Source organism: Ruditapes philippinarum, unplaced genomic scaffold (genome assembly GCF_026571515.1).
Source record: "Ruditapes philippinarum isolate M1 unplaced genomic scaffold, ASM2657151v2 ctg34_1_1_1_1, whole genome shotgun sequence".
In the NCBI taxonomy this organism is placed as follows: Eukaryota; Metazoa; Mollusca; class Bivalvia; order Venerida; family Veneridae; genus Ruditapes; species Ruditapes philippinarum.
In genome coordinates, this window is record NW_026863663.1 from 344,003 (window position 1) to 367,760 (window position 23,758).

The 23,758-nt window shown below is 30.7% G+C and overlaps 1 protein-coding gene across 6 annotated transcripts; it reads left to right on the plus strand.

The window, feature by feature from the left end:
* The first annotated feature begins 212 nt into the window (after positions 1-212).
* On the plus strand, positions 213-23,758 carry LOC132722896 (nuclear receptor subfamily 2 group F member 1-A-like). Of its 6 annotated transcripts, none has more exons than XM_060707484.1 (5): positions 214-1,243; positions 5,154-5,681; positions 6,535-6,576; positions 15,850-15,876; positions 18,861-23,758. In XM_060707484.1, the coding sequence occupies exons 1-5, from the start codon at positions 712-714 to the stop codon at positions 19,133-19,135; spliced, it is 1,404 nt and encodes a 467-aa protein (XP_060563467.1). In that variant the 5' UTR covers positions 214-711; the 3' UTR covers positions 19,136-23,758. The 6 variants fall into 6 exon arrangements, with proteins under 6 accessions (XP_060563470.1, XP_060563467.1, XP_060563468.1 ...); XM_060707486.1 differs by having other exon boundaries at positions 229-1,192; XM_060707485.1 differs by lacking the exon at positions 15,850-15,876 and having other exon boundaries at positions 220-1,243.

Below are 23,758 nucleotides of genomic sequence, written 5' to 3' on the forward strand. Positions count from 1 at the left end.
CGCCTACATTAGGCCTAACGATTGGTTTACACTGCTCGCAGTGCGGGTTTACAATATCGTAAGGTTCACCCTTTATGCTCTCAAATACCAATTGCCGGGCACCAAAGCTGTGAGAGTATACTGTTAAAGGCAAGCATGGCCAATAGGAAGGCGCGTGTTTCACTTGTAGTCATGCCCTCTGACGGGAAGGCCGCGACCAAGCGCCTGTATTTGTCACTCATAAATACGCTTCTTGAACTTAAATGACACTGTCAACCATATATGGCAAAGTCACTATAGAAACTTTACTCTTTCAATGGTTGGGTCATAGTTCAGTAGAGATAGGGTGCATAGGGTGACCACACTACTCCCCTTTTGCATTAAATGCGATTATTCCGCCGGTGAACAGTGCAGTTAAGATACACCGGGGCAAACAGAATGCAGGTTATTACAGTTATCAAGCAGACGGGTGAAAGAGCGTATACTAAACGTTCTACAGGACATAAGTATTAAGTTTTCAATATGTGTGGATATAGATATAACTGTGTTCATCTTTAGTGTTTTGTACATTTGATAAGTGTCGATCGATATAGAAATGGTTAATTAATTGACATGTGAAAAGTGACACAACTGTACTTAAGAATTTTATCTAATAGTTATACATTCATTTAACCTTTAACATAGTGTACATTAAAAAGTTAAAAGGCTCACAGAGGAGTACTTAATATTGAAATGGCGATGACGGCCTCACAAAATCCTGTCGTGACTTCATGGAGAGATCCCGACCAAGTTGTCGATATGAACGGTACGACTCCGACGCCGGTGCAGCCACCACCGCCGCCGCAACCGACGTCTCAAACGTCTCAACCACCATCATTAACGCCGTCGACGACGGTCCCTCCGATACAGACTCAAGTCTCTCAACCTGTATCTAACGGCGGGGATTCGTCGGCGTCAAGTCAAAATGGAAGCTCAACACCGGACAGTAAAAACCAACATATAGAATGTGTTGTTTGTCACGATAAAAGTTCGGGAAAACATTATGGACAATACACTTGTGAGGGCTGCAAAAGCTTTTTTAAACGGTCGGTTCGTCGGAATTTAACCTATACATGTCGTGGAAACCGCAACTGCCCGATGGACCAACACCACCGGAATCAGTGCCAATACTGTCGGTTCAAGAAGTGTTTGAAAATGGGCATGCGGAGGGAAGGTAGGTCCACTGACTCTACGCTTCTTCATTTCCACGGCGGAATCGCTGCAGGTTATTCCCTATTGCAAATTGTAATAACTTTTGTTCTTTTTATACTGAAGTTGAGAATCATTAGGACTGTAATTCCGTCTATTAGAATATCACTAATTCCTTACCAACGTTCCCTTTTATGTACCCTGTTCGTTTGTCGGGCTTGTTTACTTTTTTATGATATCTTAATATTTTTGTTCACTTGGGATGTCTCAAAAAGATCGTGATCGTCATTAAAGAGGGTCAGTTTTAAAAAAAATCGGTTTCGAATTGTTATATAAATATGTTACGTGATTTCTCTAATAATCATTTTCTTTTATATCAAGTACTTCATTAATTCTCGTTTGATCAAATTTCATTACAATTATTAGTGTAACTAGTACAAGTATGGATTTCTTAAATTAGCTAGAAATGTCTTACTAATAATAGGCGGTATTTTTATATTAACATTTTCAAACATTATGTAAAATATCATCCTGTAAATATTTTGAATTGCAATTTACCTGTTAAAATACTTTGAAGTACATCTTTTTTCTTCTCCAATTTTAATAGTATCTGCGCCCTTTGGTGTAATATTTAGATGGTCTGAAAGATTAGGATATTCTAATGCACCCCGTTTGCATAACGTTCTCTCTTAATGGGATGTATATGTGATTTTTTTGTCATGAAAAGACACGGCAAAAGTTTATGATCCTGGCAGACATTTTACCCATTTTATTCGCATTATTATTTCGATAATATCAGGTACAATAAAAATCGGTGGAGCGCATACTAAGTGCATGTTACTTTTATTGAAAACCATTTAGGAGAAAGAAGTTTTCGCGCGATAAACCTGTAATATACTGCAGCCACTGTGAAATGGGTTGTTATGATTTTTTTGGAAAAAAAATGGTGTGCGCTTTATGATTTATACATTAATAATAAGCAGACTAGACATATTACCCGAGCATAGGTCATGTCAAAATGATCTTTAAGTCTGACACACTCCTGGTCACCGTTGAAGGCAATGACCGCGATTAGCTCTTTTGTGGGGGGATGTTTTTTTCTATAGAATGCAAAATAATAAGTACATGCATATTGGTACAAATGATTATTAAAGAAGGGAAAAAATGAACGAAGTTAAAACCACTTTCTTGCATTGCTTAATCAAAACCGTGCATAAATATTACTTTTGATGATTCACAAAAAAATAGTTAAGTATTGAATTGTTTCCTCCGATCTTTTATGTCAAGGAATCGGCTAAAAGCAGTGATTTGAATAGATTTATTTTTCTCTCCCTCTTAAATCCAGACTTTTAGTATCAATTTTGAAAATTTCTATTTATGTTAATTCAGGGAATAAAGATTATTAGTTAAAATGGTATGATTATGGAAAGATGATTTATCTTTAACTTGCAAATTGCTATGCATCTGCATGTTGGTGCTTAAGTAGTCATGAAAAATAATTAGAGCTCGTTTTATGCTTTTAATGTGGACAAATCGGAAAGAAATCTGTGTATAATAGCAAAAGTACATGGTCTTATAAATTCTATCCATGATCAAAATTGCCAAGTTAGTTTTCTTACGGGACGAGAGAAACAGACAGCTATTGTGATGATTTTTCTTGTTTTACTTCTCCCTTTTTAAAAACTCTTGTTATTTTGTAATGAAACTATATTGTCGACGTTTTGATTGCTATCAAATCTGAGAAAGGTTAACAAGAAGCGATGCTTTCGCTGTGATATTTACATCACATATTTACATCACATATTTACATCACATATTTACATCACATTGATGTAAAATACGTTGCTTTTAGTTACCTGATTGGTGGTGTTTTCCGTATAAAGAATGTACACTACTGAACGGTTTAGTTTGACAATTGCAAGACTGTATTTTTTTTTTTAAAAAATCAAGGTTTTCCAAAAGAAATTTAGAAAATCAGTACTTTTTTAAAACATTGTATCCCTACTCTTATTTTCATCTTCATTTTTTTTAAATGATCAAAGAAAGTCAGAATATATAACATGTGTAAAAAGATTTTTTAGGGACACCCCCTGCCTATTCTGTGTGGAATTATATTGTAATTTTAAGTCACTGATCCACCAAAAGAAAATTAATGTATATAAATTTTGAACATCGACATCTTCCCTTTAGACAAGGAAAAATGTCACTTAAATGAGATTTTCTGACAATGATATTGCCAAAGAAATTCGCTTTAATTTATTCCAAAACGTTATTAATTATTGGTAATTTAAGATATTGTTAAAGAAGCTTTTAATATATTTGATAATTTCAATGGAAACAAAAGCTGAAGTTTATTATCTGTAGAAAAAGAAAGTTTTAAATTTTTTAGAACATGTAAAAAAGGAAGTCAATATATTGAAATGAAAGCGAAAATTATAATAAATGAACAAGTTATGGAAACTCGAACTGATATATTCCTTGTCGAGATGAAATATTAAGTAAAATAGGAACATTTGCTACGTGGGCAATGAACAATATGTTATAAAATGCATTCAATATAAAACACCTACAGGTTATTAATTATATGTATAAATTGTATCCGGGGCTCTGTTTTTTTAATTCTGAAACCGGGGAGGGTGAAAAAATACCCCCATTAGTTCAACATGATATAATGCATTAGAACCGCAGAATAGTTGTAACAGCTTGTTCGGACTCAAAAGCAAAGTTTTAAACACAAAATGCAAATCTCGCAACAACTGGATGTAATCTATTAACATCTCTGCATCTTTTCAACATATAAATACAGTACACGGACGATTATATCAGGTTTCGTCTAGTGTCTGAAATGTCGAAGCATTATTCGAAAGGTCATGGTATAATGTCTATTGTTTATGCAATCGCTGCACGGTGTGATTACAGGTTGACACGTTTTGTAGCGCGTTGCCTTTCCACGCTTTTCATGTGAAACACTTTAACCATGCTTTCTGCAAGAAACATTAAACAATTAAAAGAACCCTATGTCGATGGCAAAAGTTAACCAATCTTTTAATGTCATCGGAACTATTATAAACTTGCACAAGACTTTTTTGTTATGTTCCTCTTGTGTTTAGCCAGCAGGGAAAACAACACTGTTAAATAAATGAATTTAACTGGGCTCAATTCCCCTTTGAACTCTTTACTCATCCTTATTCCAATCTGTATCATATGTAAATTAGCACAATTGATGTTAATAAATGTTCTTAAATACCCTTTTGTTAGTATTAATCCATTTTGATATTCTTATAAATGTGAGGCTTTTTATATCTATAAATATATTATTATTAAATTTATATAGAAATCGTTACAGTACATATGTTTTAATACATGCATGTTTGTTTACAATTAATGTATAACTTGTATGATGTTTCAAGTGTATTGACATTGGAGAGTGGTTTCTTAATTGATATATAAAAGATGAACTTTCATCCTCTTTAAGTCCGGTCGAATTCTAAGACGAACTATTGTTACATTTATAGTGAAAAAAAAATAAACGATACAGATACATTGTTACAAAAGTAGTTTCGCATTTCTGGGAATACCTTTTAGCTATTGTATGCATTTCTAGAATCTAGTGATACTTATTGCACTTTGATTGTGTATAAAACTGTCTTTAAAAGCAAAAGAATTATTAATTTTATATTTACATAGTAGTGTAGTGTCTGTCGGTATGTCAATCTAGAAATTAAGCCTGCAACATTTTCAATTTTGCCGTTTCTCTTCATTCTTTAAGGTTTCACTTTTATCTATTTTAGTTAATAAAAAATCTCTATAAAAACTGAATTACCATTTTATTAGAGACACGGTTGATAGATTGATTGAGAGACGTCAATTACCAACTGGAAATCCTGTCAAATGAATTAAAGTTTAGATCTATATTGCAAAATAAATTGTCACTATTGTTGATAAAACGTTTTACAATATATAATTAATATATGTTTACTTTTCAGCTGTGCAAAGAGGAAGGGTCCCGCCCACTCAACACCCCTTTGCTGGTCAGATGGCCTTTACAAATGGAGACCCACTGACGGGGCATACCTATCTTTCAAGTTTTATATCCATGCTCCTGAGGGCAGAGCCCTACCCAACATCCCGTTACGGACAGTGTATGCAGCCAAACAATATTATGGGAATCGAAAACATATGTGAATTAGCAGCAAGACTCCTTTTTAGTGCCGTCGAATGGGCTAGAAACATACCCTTTTTTCCAGAATTACAAATAACGGACCAGGTAGCTTTACTTCGTTTAAGTTGGAGTGAATTATTTGTTCTAAATGCGGCCCAATGCTCAATGCCACTGCATGTGGCACCTTTACTGGCCGCGGCAGGATTGCACGCGTCACCAATGGCGGCCGATCGAGTTGTAGCATTTATGGACCACATTCGAATCTTCCAGGAGCAAGTGGAAAAATTAAAAATTCTGCACGTGGACTCGGCAGAGTACAGTTGTCTTAAGGCTATAGTTTTGTTCAGCTCAGGTAAGGTCCTTTATTATTTTCAAACGTTCTTATATTGATTGTCGGTTTGAAATTTAGAAATTAAAATACGAAATAAGTGTGTCTCTTGTTGAATGTCGGTTGGTTTTTATAGATATATACATTGTACAATATCAAGTTCATCTAAGTCAAACCTTATTAGCCCTGATGTCAGTCTAAAGGTATGTAGTAAAATAAAACTGTTTACTTTTGTAATTAAAGGTGTTCTTTTTTTCTCCAGTCGTTAGTATAACATAATAAAGGTAAACTTTAACAATACTATGTTTCAATTTAAATGGACGGCCATCTAGATAAGTTTATTTTTTAAAAATTCTTTAAAAAGGTATCTTGTTCTTCTTGGAAGACATTAAAACAAAGTCTTTTAACAAAACCGTTCAAAACTTTGCACATAAAGGCAATTAAAGATAAAATTGGAGACATATTTGGCATATGAACTCGCTAGACCAGTTTGTAACAGTTGACTAAATATATTATGCCTAAAACAAAGGGATAAATATTATCTCCTTGCTTTGGAATGCTACCAACCTTTATCTCAATTCGCTTTAAAGTTTAATTTTTTGAAAATATGGGGTGGGGAAACATGTGATAATGGTTTAACTGATTGCCAGTCGACTTGAAAGACTTAAAATCAAAATCAAAATATTGTATACAGAGTTTCCTTAACATGATATCGAAATGGCATATAAATTGCCTAATTACAGTCCTCTTCTATACCCCAGGTTTATTTAAATGGAGAAAAAAGTAACGTTGACTTAATTACCGAATGTTATATTTTTAAAGAAGTGGGTCTTAAAAGTAATCTTTTTTTACGCTCCATTCTTATTCTATTTTATAGATCGCAAGCCAGAACCGGCGCAGCGGCTTTCAAATGCATACAGTAAGTTCTTTACTTGTTTCGTTTGTTCTCCGAAAACGATATGCATTTCTGTAAAAATGATTAACTTGTTGTGGATGTTTTGTATTACTCTTTTGAAACTGTCATAGTTTGTGGTGTGCCCAATTAAAAAAAGTAACGTAATTAAACGTCCCATTTCATCATTATTTCCTACATTACAATATTTAAACATGTACAGTTATTACACCAATTCCTTTTATTCATAAAAATAAGTTTTTTTTGTATATTAATTTTCATTTGGAACCTTTTCTTGATATTGCATATAAAAATGCTATACATTAATTAAAGAAGTTATAATCTAGATTATATCACTTGTTAATAAGGGACATTTTTCATAACTAGATATCTATATAAATTGTTACATTATACAATAGTTTCCTATAATAATGCATTAATCCATGAAAGATCAAAGTTGAAAAGAAACACGATTTGTTTTAGAATTACTCTTAATTAGCCTGTTTTAACCAACATTCGTTTCAAATAATTTCACATAACTTTTTGTTGCCATTCTCGTAATTGCGAATATGCCCTAATTGCTGATATGCAATGCCTAAGGTTTACAGCTTCATCGCGAATTACTCTACAATAGAAAGTTACAGCCATAATGCATCGAGTCAATTAATTAAAACTAGTGCTGTTAAAATGGCAAGTTATTGTCCCCGGCTCTGAAAAAAAAACCACACAACACATTGCTTCAAACTAATGTATAGACAGCTATTAGTTATTATTACCAATTCATTTAGTAATTTAGACATAAAACCAATCGAGCGTGTTAAGATTAGGTTGAAAATTAGCTGTTTAGAGTCAATATTTGAAAATTACAAATTAACCAGGTGAATCTTTCAATACGAATCCATATCTGTAAGCGAGGGGATGAGAGGTCTTTTTGTTAAATTATTATTTGATTAAGGTCACAAAAACAGATGTGTTTAAAGGGGAAATAGACGTTTTATTTCATTTCGAACTGTACCGCATTTCGCTATATAGTACAGGGGCGCACGGTTAATTACTTAATTGGGATTGAATTGTAGAGGCGGTGCAAGGGGGTGGTAGAGAAAAAAAAGTTTTCGGTTAAGTAATTTCGAATGTGCAATTTTATCAGAGTGTGAAACAGTATAGTCTGAATTGGTTGACGGTACACTTGAGCTCAGACGAAATATCTAAATAGGTCCTCGGATGACTACATTGTCAAACCGTGCAAACACGATGATGATGATTTGATATATAAAATTTCAACCGCCCTATGCGGGGTATCTTTTTTTAATAGCTCATAGTAAAGCGGCAAGACGAATTTGATTCGATGTGCACTCTTTTAGAAATAAAACTGAGAACAAATTACGTGTTCATTTGTCAATTAATTTAAGTAAGTGGGTTTTTCTAGGGAACACATGTTTCGACATTTTAATGATTTGTTGTACAACTGTTTGGTACTGATTTTAAAATTGAATGTCATGAAACCCTATCAAATAGCTTTTGTATGCCCTGGAATATAAAGAGACTTGAACACTGTATACATATTTTGTCTACACTGGACATTTTATTGTACAATTATGTATTAAACATAATTCGGACAGACTTGTATCACAAATCATTGCTTGTTTTCAATATCAAACAATCATAAAGTATTATAATGTTGCACATTTATGCATATTTCTAATTTAAAAATAACTCTTTCAAACAGTATTTTTGTCGTTTTTCGTCATTTGCAAAATGTCGTCTGATCAGGGTCTTCACACTTCACTGCTACGTCAGTATTATTTTAGAAAAAGATCCTTTAAAGTTATGAACGGTTTTGTCCAGATTCAAAGATAGTAGAGTCCATTCCAGTTTTTAGCAGGAATATTAGGAATATTGTCGGTCATCATCTATTTCTTGTTAAACATGTCTATTTAACAAAATCTTATCAAATGTATGCCTCTATGACATGATAAGTCTATGATAATTGTAAAATCCAATATGTCCACTTCGCATTTTTATTTTGATAATATAATATTCGAACATCTTGTTAGATTGAAATGAAACATAGAAATTAATTATTATTAATTATTAATAAGAAAAATAGCAGATAATTTATCATAAAACTTTCACTTAAGACTAACATAAAGGTCATAAATGATGACAATTAATGTATTTTTAAATTTAATATTAAACAATGTCAGCAAAAAGGTATTAATTTCATTCAAAATATTCAAAATATTCTTTAGAATTAATGCTTAGTTGTGAGCCTATCAAACTTTCTAAATAGATATATGAGCCGTGTCACGACAAAACCAACATAATGTGTTTGCGATCAGCATGGATCCAGACCAGCCTGCGCATCCGCGCAGTCTGGTCAGGATCCATGCTGTTCGCTTACCAACCCTTTTACAAGTAGAGAAACTGGTAGCGAACAGCATGGATATTGATCAGATTGCGCGGATGCGCAGGCTGGTCTGGATCCATGCTGGTCGCAAACCCATTATGCTGGTTTTGTCGTGGCGCGCTCATATATGTAAGCATATATTTGTCTCATTTGTCTTTAAAAATGCTTTTTTCTATCCTTCTTCTACTAGACGTGTATTTTATTTCCTCAAGATATTTGTATTACGATTCATTCAAATCCACGATCAAATAAATTGGTATAACGCTTTTCTGTCATTTTTATTTATTGACTGAGAAGAACTTAACAGTACAACAAATGAAAAGAGTTATGATATGTAAACGGTACCCTCGTCAATTTTAAATGAAAGTTGATTTTTGTTTTATATATTTTCACGTTTTGATTGCTCTTTAGTAAAATTAAATCAAAACCATTTTAAGTATGAAATAGAATGAAATAAATGTATTGACATACAGAAATAACATTTTAACATATGTTCCAACAAATACTTTTTAATATATATTGCTTCAAATACTCTTTTAAGTCCATTTTCCTTAAAAGATGACACAAACTAAATACAACCCATCCTTTTATATTTATTTAATGCATATCTTGTTAAGCATATTTTTACAGCCCCATGATCGGAAATGAAACCGTGATAAATAAATTAGGAATATTGTCTGCCATCATCGTTTTCTTGTTAGACATGTCTACTTAAGAAAATCTTATAAAATGGAAATACTATTTTCGTTTTGCTATGATCGTTATGTAGATGTAAAATTCCGTAAGATTTGAAAAATAAAAGAAATATGTATACTCTATACATAACTTAATTTTAGTGGCGGTGTATCAACCAATTGTAATACAAGACACGAATTCATGTACATGCTATTGTGTCTAGTAATATTATACTTTACCTAATGCCTCTGGATTGTGTCTATAAGTGGTCGGTGTATATCGGGTATCACCGCTTTATGTCCTTGCGACCGATCCCTTTATTGTCAACGATGAATACCTTTAAGTGTCAGGATAAAAAGAACAACCGACACGGTATTGTTTAAACTTTACTTGAGCGAGAAATTAAAGTGGATGATATTGCATAATGAGTGTAAATCAAATGTTGAATATTGAAAAATGAATTGATGTCTAAGTTTCGGGATATTGGCGGTGCTACCCTAGGGTTCGGTTCGTTCGTGACTTGAATAATTTAATCAATGTAGTTCCTTTATAGGGAGGGTATAACAATGTTATTTCTTTTGGTTAGATCTCAATCAAACGGGTAATGAAAATCGTCTTATGTTAATAGACATACATTGTTGATTTAACTTTATGGAACTTGGAAAAACTCTAGTTTCTTGTGAAATGCCATCAGTGTTTTGGTTTCATCAAACGAAGACCCACAAGTACAATGCTTCTCAGAAGATACTGAAACAATATTTCTAACAATTTGATTATGTACAATAATTGTCTCCATTAGTTTTATGTAATTTTCTCCCATTACTTTAATATAACACAAAATCTTGCAATATGATCATAAAAAATTTAATTTACCAGAAACAAACCATTCAAATAATTCTATAACATAGTTCTTAATCTATTATCTTGGTAATATCATTAATTAATTAATCAATTACTAAATCAATTTAATGATTATTCAATTTATCAAGCGGAAAAAAGAGTATTAATGTATATATTAATCAAACGCAAAGCATATAACACTAAATCATTAATATATTTACTCATATTATTTAAAGGCAGAAAAATGATTTTTTAACAACTCATCTAAATATTGTTAACTTTGTCATATTTCAAATAATATGTCACAAAACAAAAGCCAAGTGACATGTAGATTTTTAACCTATACTAAGTACAGCAATGTTTAAAACAACACAGCTTATAGCGTTTATCCTAAACTTGTTTGGAGAGACACGAACAGTGGGACATCGATTTATAGTTTATCGTCGGAACCCCGTAAGCTATTCCGCTTCAAATTGAGATACAGTCTTGAAATTTTTATGCAATTTTCATGCATAAAATGATGCAGTTTAGCTACGTAAATAAAGAGAGATTAACGGAAACATAACCTCTTCACATGTTGCAATGAAGCCAAACGAGAATTACTTTTTCAAACTTATGGTCATGCTTAAAGTGCCTTTTAGATAAAATATCAGTTGAAGGACTTGCAGTTTAAGTGCCCTTCTCAATACACCATTGTTTTACGATACCAGTAAGTTACAAAATATAAGAAACAATAGTGTTATTTGTATTACTTTCGTCATGCAGTGTTTTCAAACATTGTGTTGAATTGCGAGAGAGAAAGAAACCGAGATGTACTTATGTTTGTTCATGGCGTAAAGGAAGCAATGCCAACCTTGCCTTTTTGTCAGGTCTGAGTCTCATGAAGTTTGACCATTGGTAGAGTTAAAATGTTCAAGTCCTTTCAGGCTTTAAACAAAAACAAATATAAATGTCTGAGCTCAATTTTAATGTACTCAATGCAGTCCTTCTCTCACTCACATTTAACATGAAACGTCTAGAGTAAATATTGATCAATTCAATTAATTAATTACACCGATTAAGTGGTATCAAATGAACCAAACTTCAGTTGAATTGTGGCATAGCTGATCGAACATTAAATCACATGATTGGAGGGTGGAAAATGAGCAAAGCTTGTGGTCGTATTTCTGAGAAGATAATTCATATTATAACGATAAATATTCCGAAACCTTTTTATAGGGAAGTTGTTAAATTCATAATTTATAACCTTTTCAATTGGAATTTTTCAGGCTTTTTTTATTTCGTTTATTTTTCACTTATAGATAGCGGACTGATTTCCAGCAAATTATTTTAGCACGGCATGTCTAGCATACTTATCAGCTCGGCGTGTTCCCTACAAGTAGGGTTGAGATAAGCAATGCACATTTCTGGATCCAGGTGATAAATGTCATTGCACTAAATGATTTAGACAGACAAACATATACAAGTTGAGGGGTAAATACAATGTTTTGACTGGGGGAAAAAGATTAGCTACAAGAGGGGTGCTTTTCCCACTGTCTGACATCTAACGCCTCTGGAAAGAAAAATGAAAATCGGAAAAAAGAAAATATCTTCATCAATATTTCTGTATAGCACTTTTCTACCATTGCAGTCAGTTTTCGTTGTTTTATATTTTACTTTCTTTTCATAATTTTTTAAGCTTAAAATTTGGAAAAAAATCATATTATATCCTTTGTGAAGTGTTTTAATTAAAGAGCAGTATGTGTTCATATAATTTAAACTTAATTTGTAATGATAAACTAAAATTTTATAATATCTTAAAAAGTTAAAATGATATATTTAATGTGAACTAATTTTGTATCTACCATTCCGTCCTGTCAAATATTTTAATTATGATAATTTGCATTAACAAAACAATTAGTCCAATAATTGTGATGATAATTATTGTTATAATTCGTATTTTTATAATCACCATAACTACCAGAATCATTATCATCATAACAATGATAATTTTCATAATTTTTGTATTTAAGTATACATACAACTCCATTTAAAACATTTTATATTAACCTCCTTTAACTTGATTTAGAAAACATCATATTCTGTTTCAATCCCGTTGAATAAAATAAACCTGTTTAAATTTAAACACCTGGTGTAGTTTAAACACATTACATTAAAAAAAACCACGGTAATGTACAGGTTAGGTTAACATGTTTACAAATATGTTTATGCAATGAAATCTCATGATACAAAATATAAAAATATAAAAATACATCCTGCCAGTGCTGAAAGTCCTTCATTAGAAACAAGTATCGTTTTCAAATTACATGTTTTTTCTAAACCTTTGAGAAAAACATAGATGTACATGTCATTTTTAATGTTTTAAACTTCCCCCCCTTGTGCACCTCCGCTATCTATAACCCTGCAGTTGAGTGTTTGCCTGTGTAACTGTATTACGCAATGTGTATGCATACACGTGACCTCGTGGTCTCACCTCTAACATATCTGCAGGCAGTTTATACCTCCAGACGTAATAAAATGTGGCAATAAACATTACAGTTTATACACATATTTTTCCCATCTGTGCGGAAACATTAAACGATCTAAAGTCGGTGTCATACTCCTGCGCATTTATAATCGTTGGTTGAAACACCCTAGTAAAATATGACTTTTTAATTGATTTATGTACACTTTAATTAAAACATTTATTAAGCGTTTTTAACATTTCTGTTGAAATAAGAGCGCATAAGGTTTTCATGATTTTGTATTAAACTTTTGACAATAAGTTTTATTTGCTTCTTTTTATTATTATTGTGTAAGTGTTTGGGATAAAAATTGATCTTTTCTCGAAGGTTAACATTCATGCGGTGCCCTCCGGCTCGGTAACAGCTTAAGTGCATTTTTGTCTCGTATTTAGTACAGTCTGGCGTATTATCCGAGGAGTCTATGTATCTTTTTCCTATAGTTTTTAAAACTTTTGGAATAAAAATGCTCCAATCCCGACAAAAATTGTACTTAAAATTCTTCGATGTAATTTAAACCACTTAAGTAAGTTATTTATCCCCAAGAAAAAAAGTTAATTATGATGCGCGTGTGAGGGTCATGCTTCTTTTAAATTTAAGACACTTTATTGCTGTAAATTTTGTGTTCAATGAATTAGGACTTGATATAACAAGGAATCAAATGATACGTTTAATCCATAAAGTAACGAAACAGTTTTATAAGGACATAAAGATAAAAAACATAACAAATTAACTTCATTTTCAGTTAAATCTTCATGATTTAACAATGTATGTTTGGTTTGTGTTTAAATGTATGTTTAAAAACCGACCATTAGGCAAAAAATAAAATGCTTTGTGTTCCTGAAAATAAATGTTAAATGTAGTCTGACATATTTTGGTGACATTGCATATACACATATCGTTCATTTTTGCCTACCCCCCCCCCTTTGTGTCTGCTTCCTGTTCTAATTGTTCAGTAACACTGCACAGTAACGCGATATGCTGTAACCAAGCTTTTAAAACTGGCGAAAATAGATACATTAAACGAGAACGTACTTATTTAAAATTCTGGATTCACGAACCGTTCAGTTTACATTAACCTCGTAGCAACATTTGACATATAACTAATTTTGGATCATTGCGCATATGTCGCGGTGTTAAACAATAATCAATATATTTAAACGAAAATCAAATCACAACACATTAATGTTTCATAGACATTTATACTCATATTTGTATTTCATTGAAAATCCATATGGAAATCTATACTTTAGAGTGGTCTCCTTATTTTTTTTTCAAAAATGATGTAGACAAGGCAATTTTCGCGTCGAAATTAAATTCGCGATACACTCTATATTCCTAGCGCCTTTTCTTTGAGTTGTTTTCCTTTGCTTGTTATTGCGTTCCATATGACTTCGCAATGTTTCAAACATAAATATTGGTTGTTAATCAATTTTCGTTTTGAATTATTATGAAGACATAACGTTTGATCTTGTATACAAAGTTGGTAGAGTTTGCGACGGTAAGATTTCAAACATAGTTTTAAAGATAAAGTTCGGAGAACAAAGCCGGTTGAAGAAAAAGTGATAAAAAGTCAATCTTCAATTCTTGTAAATAATAGCATTGTAAAAGAAGCAAATCCTTAATATTTCAGCATTTGCAGATATTCAATTTTTCTTCAGCCATTCAAACACATTAATGAGTAATCTATGTAATTTTCATTTATGCTAGAGCATTGAACGTAAATATCTTACAGAAAAATAAGACACATTTTCCAAACCGTTGACGAAAAGTGATACATACCGCCGATTTGATACGCCAGAAATGTGAAGAGTAGCAATTATCTTTATAACATATATAATAACTATAATATTTTAAAGGTAGAATAATATAAAGAATGTCGACCTGTCGTGCATTATTTCAACCTTCTTAATTCCATTCCTTTATGTGGGAAGATCAGAACAGAACAGAACAGAGTTTATTTCATAACTTGTACACACATAGGTACATCGTTATAACAAGCATTTTTAAATATAATTATAGGTCACATATTTTACAATTACACATAAAGAAAAAACAAATCAATACAATACTGAGCAATGGGATATTTAATACATACAATTATGCTAAAAGCGGTGCTAGGGATGGGGCAAATGATATATTTGATTTACCATAAAATACAGATGAACAGGGAAGAATAAACTGCTAATGTTTTAAGGACTCGTTGTCTTACCATTTTGCCGCATTTTGTTAATAGCATAATAATAAAATAAGTGTACAAAATGCTGACCAAAAGAGCAAAATGGAAAAGAATTATATAAGGTTACAGCTTATGAATAGCCACAATCACACCTAGACCGTAATTTTTCAATAATTGCATGTTTTCATTGCTCCCAATGTGTGTATATTTATGTTAAATTTTATTTACTTTTTATTTAACAACAACATATCGTGTCAACTGATGTTTTTTCAATGAAAGAATGCAAGGTTTAAAAATCATGTATACCAATCTAACAATCTGTAGTATAATTTCATTTAGAAATACGTAAAATGACACTATATTTACACCACTGAAATTATCAATTAATCTGATACTTTTATAATTAAACGTTTCAATATTCGTTATTTAAAATGCTGTCACCTAACAGTTGTGATATCTATAAATAAAATTTTGAATATTTCATAAAGCAAAATGTAATGTACACATGATGGGCGGGTACATCCGGGAACTTTTATTGTCGGAATATAAAAACGTACTGTGTATTTTCATAATTAAGATATGATATACTGTTTAACAATTTGTTGTTGTTATTTTTAGAAGTTGTAAGAATGAAAACTCTGTTTTAGTAATGAGTCTTCTATAAATTGACAATATAAACAATTTATTGTTATTTTTAGATGTATTAAAGAATGGTCTGTTTAACCGTAAGTGTTCTATAATTTGACAATTTGTTAAAGTCTTTCTTATAAATTATAATTCTATGGTTGTAATTAGCAAAGGCGTCCGCTTTGTTGCCTAGTATAATCTAATGCATTTAAAACAATGATATGTTTTAAATAAAAAGAATTTGAAATATTGAAGTTATTCTTTGACGGCAGTGTCATAACTTTATAGAGTCAAACACACCTGAATATATATGTGCTGCTATTTACTTTATAATATGTCTAAAATTAATGAATAAGAATTATATATAAAATAATTAATTAAATTTAAAAACTGACATATCAGAACTTGACCGAAGAACATGTTTATTTTAAATAAAATGTTTATGTTTGAAATTGAAAGCACTATAACTTAACAAGTGACTGGTTCATATCCAAAAGAAAGCATGCTTTATGATAATCCAATTTAAACTGGAAATGATCTAAAGTACTAAAGTATGTGAAGAACACTTTTTTTACTCATAACAAACTGTTTTCTAAATTTGTTTCTTTTTGATATTTTGTACTACTAAAGCCAATGACTTGTGAAAGCGTACGAATGGACGTTTTTCCAAGGGACATCTAATAAAATATATCATTCAATTCTTTATAATACAACAGTTGTATCAATGTTCGCACTCAGTTCGCAAGTTCCTTTTTACAATACTAAAAGACAAACAAAATCTAAATTTTACAATAATCTATGTCAGTTATCTTTATTTGATTATATTCACAATATTCATATATTTATACAATATTTACAATACTGTTGTATTGTCCTTCATTTTAAACATTGTTATTTTTTTTTATAATAATGACATTGGTATTTTTGTAATTTACTGACGTAAGCATATTTTACAATTTTAAAACATAAACGATTTCTTTACCACTTTCATAAAAAAAAACAACAATAACAACAAGAACAAAATAACAGCAATCACGACCAAAAGCTGTAGCCATATTAACATTGATGTACAAAATTTACATATTTTCATGTAATACAACAGTTTTATCAATGTTCGCACTCAGTTCGCAAGATTGTCTAGATTGTGTACATGCATCGCCTCAAAAATACTTACCATCCACTCCGTAATTAACGAGGATAAAGTAAATCATAGCTAGGTTGACATAAAATGCCAGTGTCACTTTAAAATGAATGGAGAAATTTGTCGTGTACAAATGTGGCTTATACCTTATTGTGTCATGTGGCGTGGATACAGTTTGTATATTAACCAAATCCCACGTCTGACAAGATAACTAATACTCGAGTCTGCTTACGCACGAGACTCATTGTTTCTTTGGAAAATTTGGCTTTGTTTTACTTAGTATTATAAATTGTTATTAGCAAAGGGAAAATACCAACTGGCTTGCTTAGCCAGTGTCAGTTTTTAAAACTGTGCAATAAAATTAATGCTGACAATAGTCAAATTTGGTCTCATATATGACTTAATTTTCCTCTTGAATGCTTGTTTTCCAATCGAAATTATTACCTTTTTGTTTCTGCTAAATAGCAAAAGACTTTGTCCCGATGATATTTTATTGTTTTATATTGTCATTTTAAAGACCTATATACCTATAATCTCCCTGAGGATAGAAAGATTTCTTATTTAACATAAACTATAGCGGCAAGGCATAAATGTCCTCCAATAAATAGGCATTTATTGTCAAATATATTATTATATTCCCACGGCAGCAAGTGGGCTCTCTCCTTTTTTCGCGCCATTATGAAGACACAAAGTAAAACCAGTCGTTTGGCATTACGGACAACAATTGTTAGATAAATGAATATATATTATTTCTAATCATTTTCTTCTCTCTTTTTTTTCTTTTTTATTTTAGATTTTATAACTTGCCTGTTTCATACCGGATTTATTTTCCTTGTTGTTGAAAATTGACACACCCTTATAATAAGATTTTTAATTATATGTATAAGATTACATTGTAAAAATTCAAATTGTATAGTTGCTTCTAACGAGAAATCTATTTCACGGTATTATTTTTTTTTCTTAGAAATGTTTGCTTTTTTCATATGAAATATAAATAGCTGTGTGAAATGTTTTGTTATTCAAGCTAACGTAACGATAGAATAGGATATAGGACTGATAAATATTCAAAAATGTGTCCAAAGAGTGATGCGAGAAATACACAAAATATATTCTCTTAACAATATTGAAAACAGTCCCCCAAAATCTATGAGATGACAATTGTAAGAAATTGTAGCAAAAATAGTATGAAAATGAAGTTTGATATAAATATAAGCTAGACAAAGTTATGAGGAAAATAATATTTTGATCACTTAAACTTGTTAATAGCGTAATTGTTTGTTATAAAAAGTGACACGTAATTTTAAAGTCGGGAAAAGTATGTCATAAAGTATCACCAAGTGCAATTAGAAATGAACATTGATCAAAATATACATGTATTTCGAAATAGCTATAAACTAAAAGGACCTTGATTTTAATAGTACAAAGTATCAAAACATAATTGAACTTAACAATTCAAAGTCTATTACTGAAGTACATCTATCGCTGTATAATCATATTTATATTTAACTGCATTTCTTTAAAAAAGAAAATATTTTCAATTGTTTTAGTGAATATATACATGTTGATAAATATATAAAAAAATAAGAATTCATTTCGCCGAAAGCCTGAAAGCCTGTCTCATACCTGCGCATGTACAGAATCGGTCCATATATATTTACTTTAAATTTTCCAATATTAAGTTGCATTTATAGTTGAATTTAAACGACTGAATGATCGCTAATTACAAAACAAAAACTTATTGAATTCGAGATTTAAACCTTTAATGTCTTTTGCAAAATTAACCAAGTTTTGTTACAGGCGGAACTCTTATAGGAGGAAAACAAAAAGAGTTTTGCTAGAATTAGACATTTAATAACTTGAACTAATTTTCAAGACATCTTAAAATTATGTTGTTTTTTGTATGACAACTTGTAATGATGTTGTTTTTGTTGTTGTTTTCAGATGCATGCGGCATCACAGATACTAATCACATCGACAGTATACAAGAGAAATCGCAGTGTGCTCTGGAGGAATACTGCCGGAGTCAGTACCCAAACCAGCCGACTAGGTTCGGAAAGTTGTTACTCAGGCTCCCTTCCCTGAGAACTGTAAGTGCATCCGTTATAGAACAATTGTTCTTTGTGCGATTGGTCGGAAAGACACCAATTGAAACGCTTATAAGAGATATGTTATTGAGTGGGGGTTCTTTTAACTGGCCCTATATGGCTATACAATAACAGCTTTCTGCAAACGCTAGTCTTTCCGGTTTTCCTTTCTCTCTGTCACTCGAATAATTGAAATTTTATTGGATCATATTGATAAGTCGTGGTGCATTCTTGGTGTCAGTGTTAGGGATAGAAATACAGAGTAGGTTTTTTGAGAAAACTGCGGGGTTTTATTGAGAAAATAATAACAGAGAGATGGTGTTTAATTTGGAGAGGAACATTGTAAACTGTCTCGTAGAAGTGCACATTGCATCGGAAGACTTTTCGTTATTCAAAAATAATGTAATAAGACACTGTATCTGATTAAATTTCAATGATTCTTGTCGACAGATGAAAACTTTTATGAAAATGAATTGTTGTTATTTTTGTTGTTTAGTACCTGTTCTTAGGACATTTAGAAGATGAAAAAACAAATGTTTCCACATTTTGCTAAAATGTAAATATATCAAGAAATAAATGTATATTTTACTAAAAAGTACCTGGAAAATGGCTCAGTCACTCGTTTTCACGTCATTTATATCATTATGCTTTGTGACCTCCTTCCACCAATGGTGGGTCGAGGAAAAAGATGCTTATCATTTTGCACACATGTATTAAAAATTATTTTTGTTATCAAGAGCAACAATAAACCACTCGTTTTACATCTTTGTAACATTGTAACATAAATTCTACGGTATAATACGCCAAAAAAAAGTTTCCTTACCATTGTTTCCTGTGTTTTTTTGTCTACATTTTTGAAATGTTTTGTTTTATTTTCTTTCGATCATTAATCTATGCCTAAGGGGTAATAATATTACCGACATTACGTAATTATAATAGTCATGTTGTTCTATATACATAACCATTGATCGAATTTGAATATAATATTAAAAGGTTATAAACCAATGTTAATCATCCATTATTTAGGTAGTTGAATGTGGAATTTTATTAGCTCAAAGCAAGCAAGACAATGTAACTGCAATATGAAGTCATAAATGACGTCATTTATATATTTTTGAATGATACCAAATAATAATGAAAATATTCCGAAAGAGCAAAAATAAACAAAGACACCCAATGTAAAAATGTGAATTCAAAATTAATATATCAAAACAAAAAAATATTAATATTATGATTATTGTGATTTTTTATTGGATATTATCACTATTAAGGTTTCAATACTTTAAAAGACATTTTGCAGGTTTCGGTTCACAATTGCGTACTCCTTATAACGTAGAAGGAAAAACTAAAATTTCCATTCAAAGTTGTTTCATTATTTCTGTATATACCCATTCACACTTGACATGTTCACCATTAAATGGTGAAATTTACATTAATAGTCTTAAATGTGACACAAACAACATGCTTTTTATTGCATGTAAAATTAAATGTATCTCATAAAAATCTAGTTCAAAACAAAAATTGCTGTTAAACATTGCATACTATTAACAGAAATTCTAGCTGCAAATCACACGTGCAAAACACAAATAGTGCCAGATTTGAAGGGGCCATAATGTTAGAAAATTGATAAACATAGTTTGGGATATGAAAAAAAATTTTTTTTAGCATTTGGGTTAATTTACATATTAACGAAATATATGAAAATGTGTTGGTAGTTTTTGGGGATTGTTATAAAAAATACATGTATTTATCTAAAATATTTTAATTCTTTACTAAGAAATAATTTAATTAAAAAATGGTCTTTTCTACGTTATTTAAGGAATATTTTGTATAATTATATTATTTCTAATATTGGTTCTTGCAAATAGTTCTTGATTGTATTTGTATAATAAGAAATTCAATTCATGTTGGTAATTTAAACAGGTGTATTTTTAGAGGGAAATTTTTGTCCATTGTTCTGTAAATCGTTTTGAAATTTAATAAAGTTGTTGTTTCTTGTTGTTTTTTTCTAAATAGATAAAATGTTAAATGATTTCGTGATAAGATAATTTTGCAATAAAAGAAAATATATTAAAACAAAACGACTTGGCACAATTGATAATAAGAGTATGTTTATTGTGTAAAAACGTGTAAGCATTTCTTAGCATATAGCATTACAGTTACATTTGCGAATTTTAAATAATTGAAATAAGATCTTACTAATGATCATCATTCAGGTCATTTGGAATGTTTTAGTGAAGAGCAAATAAAGTCAGACAGCTTTGTAGGCCTATTTGAAAAAGGAAGAAAAACAGGTTTGTAAAATCTGATGCCAATGTATTCATGCAATCCTTTCGTCCGGCCATAATGACAGTTCTAAGATCATGTTTTTTTCGACGATTTGCTCATAAAATCATGATTTTTAAAGATAAATACTCAAACAAATTCACAGTTTATTTTGATATTTATAAATTGTTGGGCAGGTTTAATTACATTCCAGTCAAATTCATGAGGTTACGGCTAAACAACCGATTCATTATGACGTAACGAGTTACGTCATGTCAACATAAGCAGCCTAGTCCATGCCACGAAATAATATGTTTTCCTGGAACTTAATGATCTAATAAACATGAAAATATGAAAACAAAATCATATTTTAAGTAGATTTAAATAATATATACACTTTTTGTTGAGACCATTAAAATAATTAATAATCATTTTTCCTGAAGAAAAATTACTTTGAATAATGTCATTAAAAGATAATCAATGATTCAAAATTAATCCAATAATGATATCTATATATTTTTATCATTTTATCTCAAAATCGGTTGTTTAGATGTTATCTTTTGAACTTTGATCCCTCCGCTAAAATGTGTGCTTCTGAAGAGAAAAAAAAACATGCCGTTAGCTTTAAATTCATTTAAAGATAAATGAAACAAATTGAAGCAAAAATGCTTACTGGTAATTCATTTGTTTAACAAATGCATTGGAATGAATTATTAAGGTTTCAGTAAATATGCAAATCTCTTTCTGTAGGATTTTTGTTTTATTTGAAATTTTTTTTTACATTCATGCCAAAATTAAGATGTTATAGTTAGCTCTTAGATAGTTTTTATTGCTTCCTTTGTGTTGATTCTTCCTACTTCATGTCTATACTGCAGTACTTTTTAAACGGAACAATGTTGTTCATTTTTAGTCTTTCATTTATTTCATGTCATTTTTTGTATATATTGTAGTTTTTCATATCATGGTTCAAAACCATGTTTTAGTGGGTTTTCTTTTCAAAGGGAAAAAACGGAAAAGAGCAAAAAATCCAATTCTTTTTTCTTTTTCGTCCATTTTTAAATTTTTTATGCTATTCTATAAAGGGACAACACTTTTGGTTAATATGTGTCTGCATAATTAATATGATATTTAATTTACCAAGAATTCGCATTTCTAAAATGCCACCTTTCATGTCATTATCGCTGTTTAAAAATGTTCAAAAGAAAAAAAATACATGTTATCAAAAGTAGTTGACAGATTTTAATGTAAAATCAATATTTAGGGTATATATGCCATTTTTAAATCTACCGCATGCCAAAAATAATTCTTTAAATTTGCATAATACAGAAAAATAATCTCAAATAGTGTTAGATTTTTGTTTTCATTTTTGTTTCTCTTATAAATGTGTTATGTTTCCATGGCAACGGTATTGCATGCCGTAAAACTATAAATGTATTTAATACTTTCGTGCCAGATTTTAATATTTGTGTGTCAGCAAAAGATGACCATGTAAAGTGCTACATAAAAGTGCGTTCTTTTCCTGTATTACAGTCAAATTATTATAATTTGAAAAATGATACTTCGTGTACCTTAGTATGTTTCCTTGTGGGTTAAATCCCGGCAAGGACTTTGGATTCTTTCATGTAAGGAAGCTATCCAGCTAGCTTATGGAATGTCTGTGGTTCTACTCAGCTGCCCGTTCGTGCCTGAAATAATGCACGGAAGGGGGCACATGAGTTCTTCCTCCACCAGTAAAGCTGGAAAGTCGCCATATGACATATACTGTGTTGGTGCGATGTAAATCGAAAGAAAATGCTTAAGATGTTTTCTTCGAACGATAGAATTTAAAATGACCACACAATCGTCAAATTATACCAATTTTAATTATTTTTATACAACAAACAATCCATTTTATTGGTTCAGGTGTTCTGTTCATTAAATTGTATCATCATATGATTAAAAAAAATCAGTACCAAATTAATACGTTAACATGTATTCTTTGTCAATACTATTAATATTATTTTTTCCAAAATGTATTATTTTTTGCAACATGAATTGGCATATTTGATAATATTTGACTTTATTGTTGTGGGTTAAATATGAAACTCCCCACAGTTACGATTTTATTCAGCTAAAAGTTTTGAAAATTGGGGATAAAATGTTTTACATAAGTGTTAGAGCTAAATTTTTTTTTTTTTTTTTCAAAACATTTATTAAATTCAAATCATCCTGAGATCACATTATAGTTTTCTTTGCCCATGCCTATTTTTTTTTCTCTCATTTGCCTATCTGTATCACAAACACTCTTCTAATGTCACATGTTTTTTTTAAATGTATAATATGTGTTTTGACTCGTAAAACTTTGCGTGTTTATTATGATTTTGTTAAGAAGTTAGACAAAGTATTATGTGTAATGTTATATAGTGTTGTGCTTAAATTTATTAAAAGTGTCCAAGACACATTTCTTTCCGCTTACAGAAGAAATAAAATCAACTTTATTTGTAAAACAGA

Excerpts from the sequence above, each read along its gene's own strand:
- LOC132722896 (XM_060707484.1), top strand. The coding sequence starts at position 712 with ATGGCGATGACGGCCTCACAAAATCCTGTCGTGACTTCATGGAGAGAT. Across the intron at positions 5,682-6,534 it reads TATAGTTTTGTTCAGCTCAG|ATCGCAAGCCAGAACCGGCG; the intron begins GTAAGGTCCTTT and ends TCTATTTTATAG. Across the intron at positions 15,877-18,860 it reads AAAGAATGGTCTGTTTAACC|ATGCATGCGGCATCACAGAT; the intron begins GTAAGTGTTCTA and ends TGTTGTTTTCAG.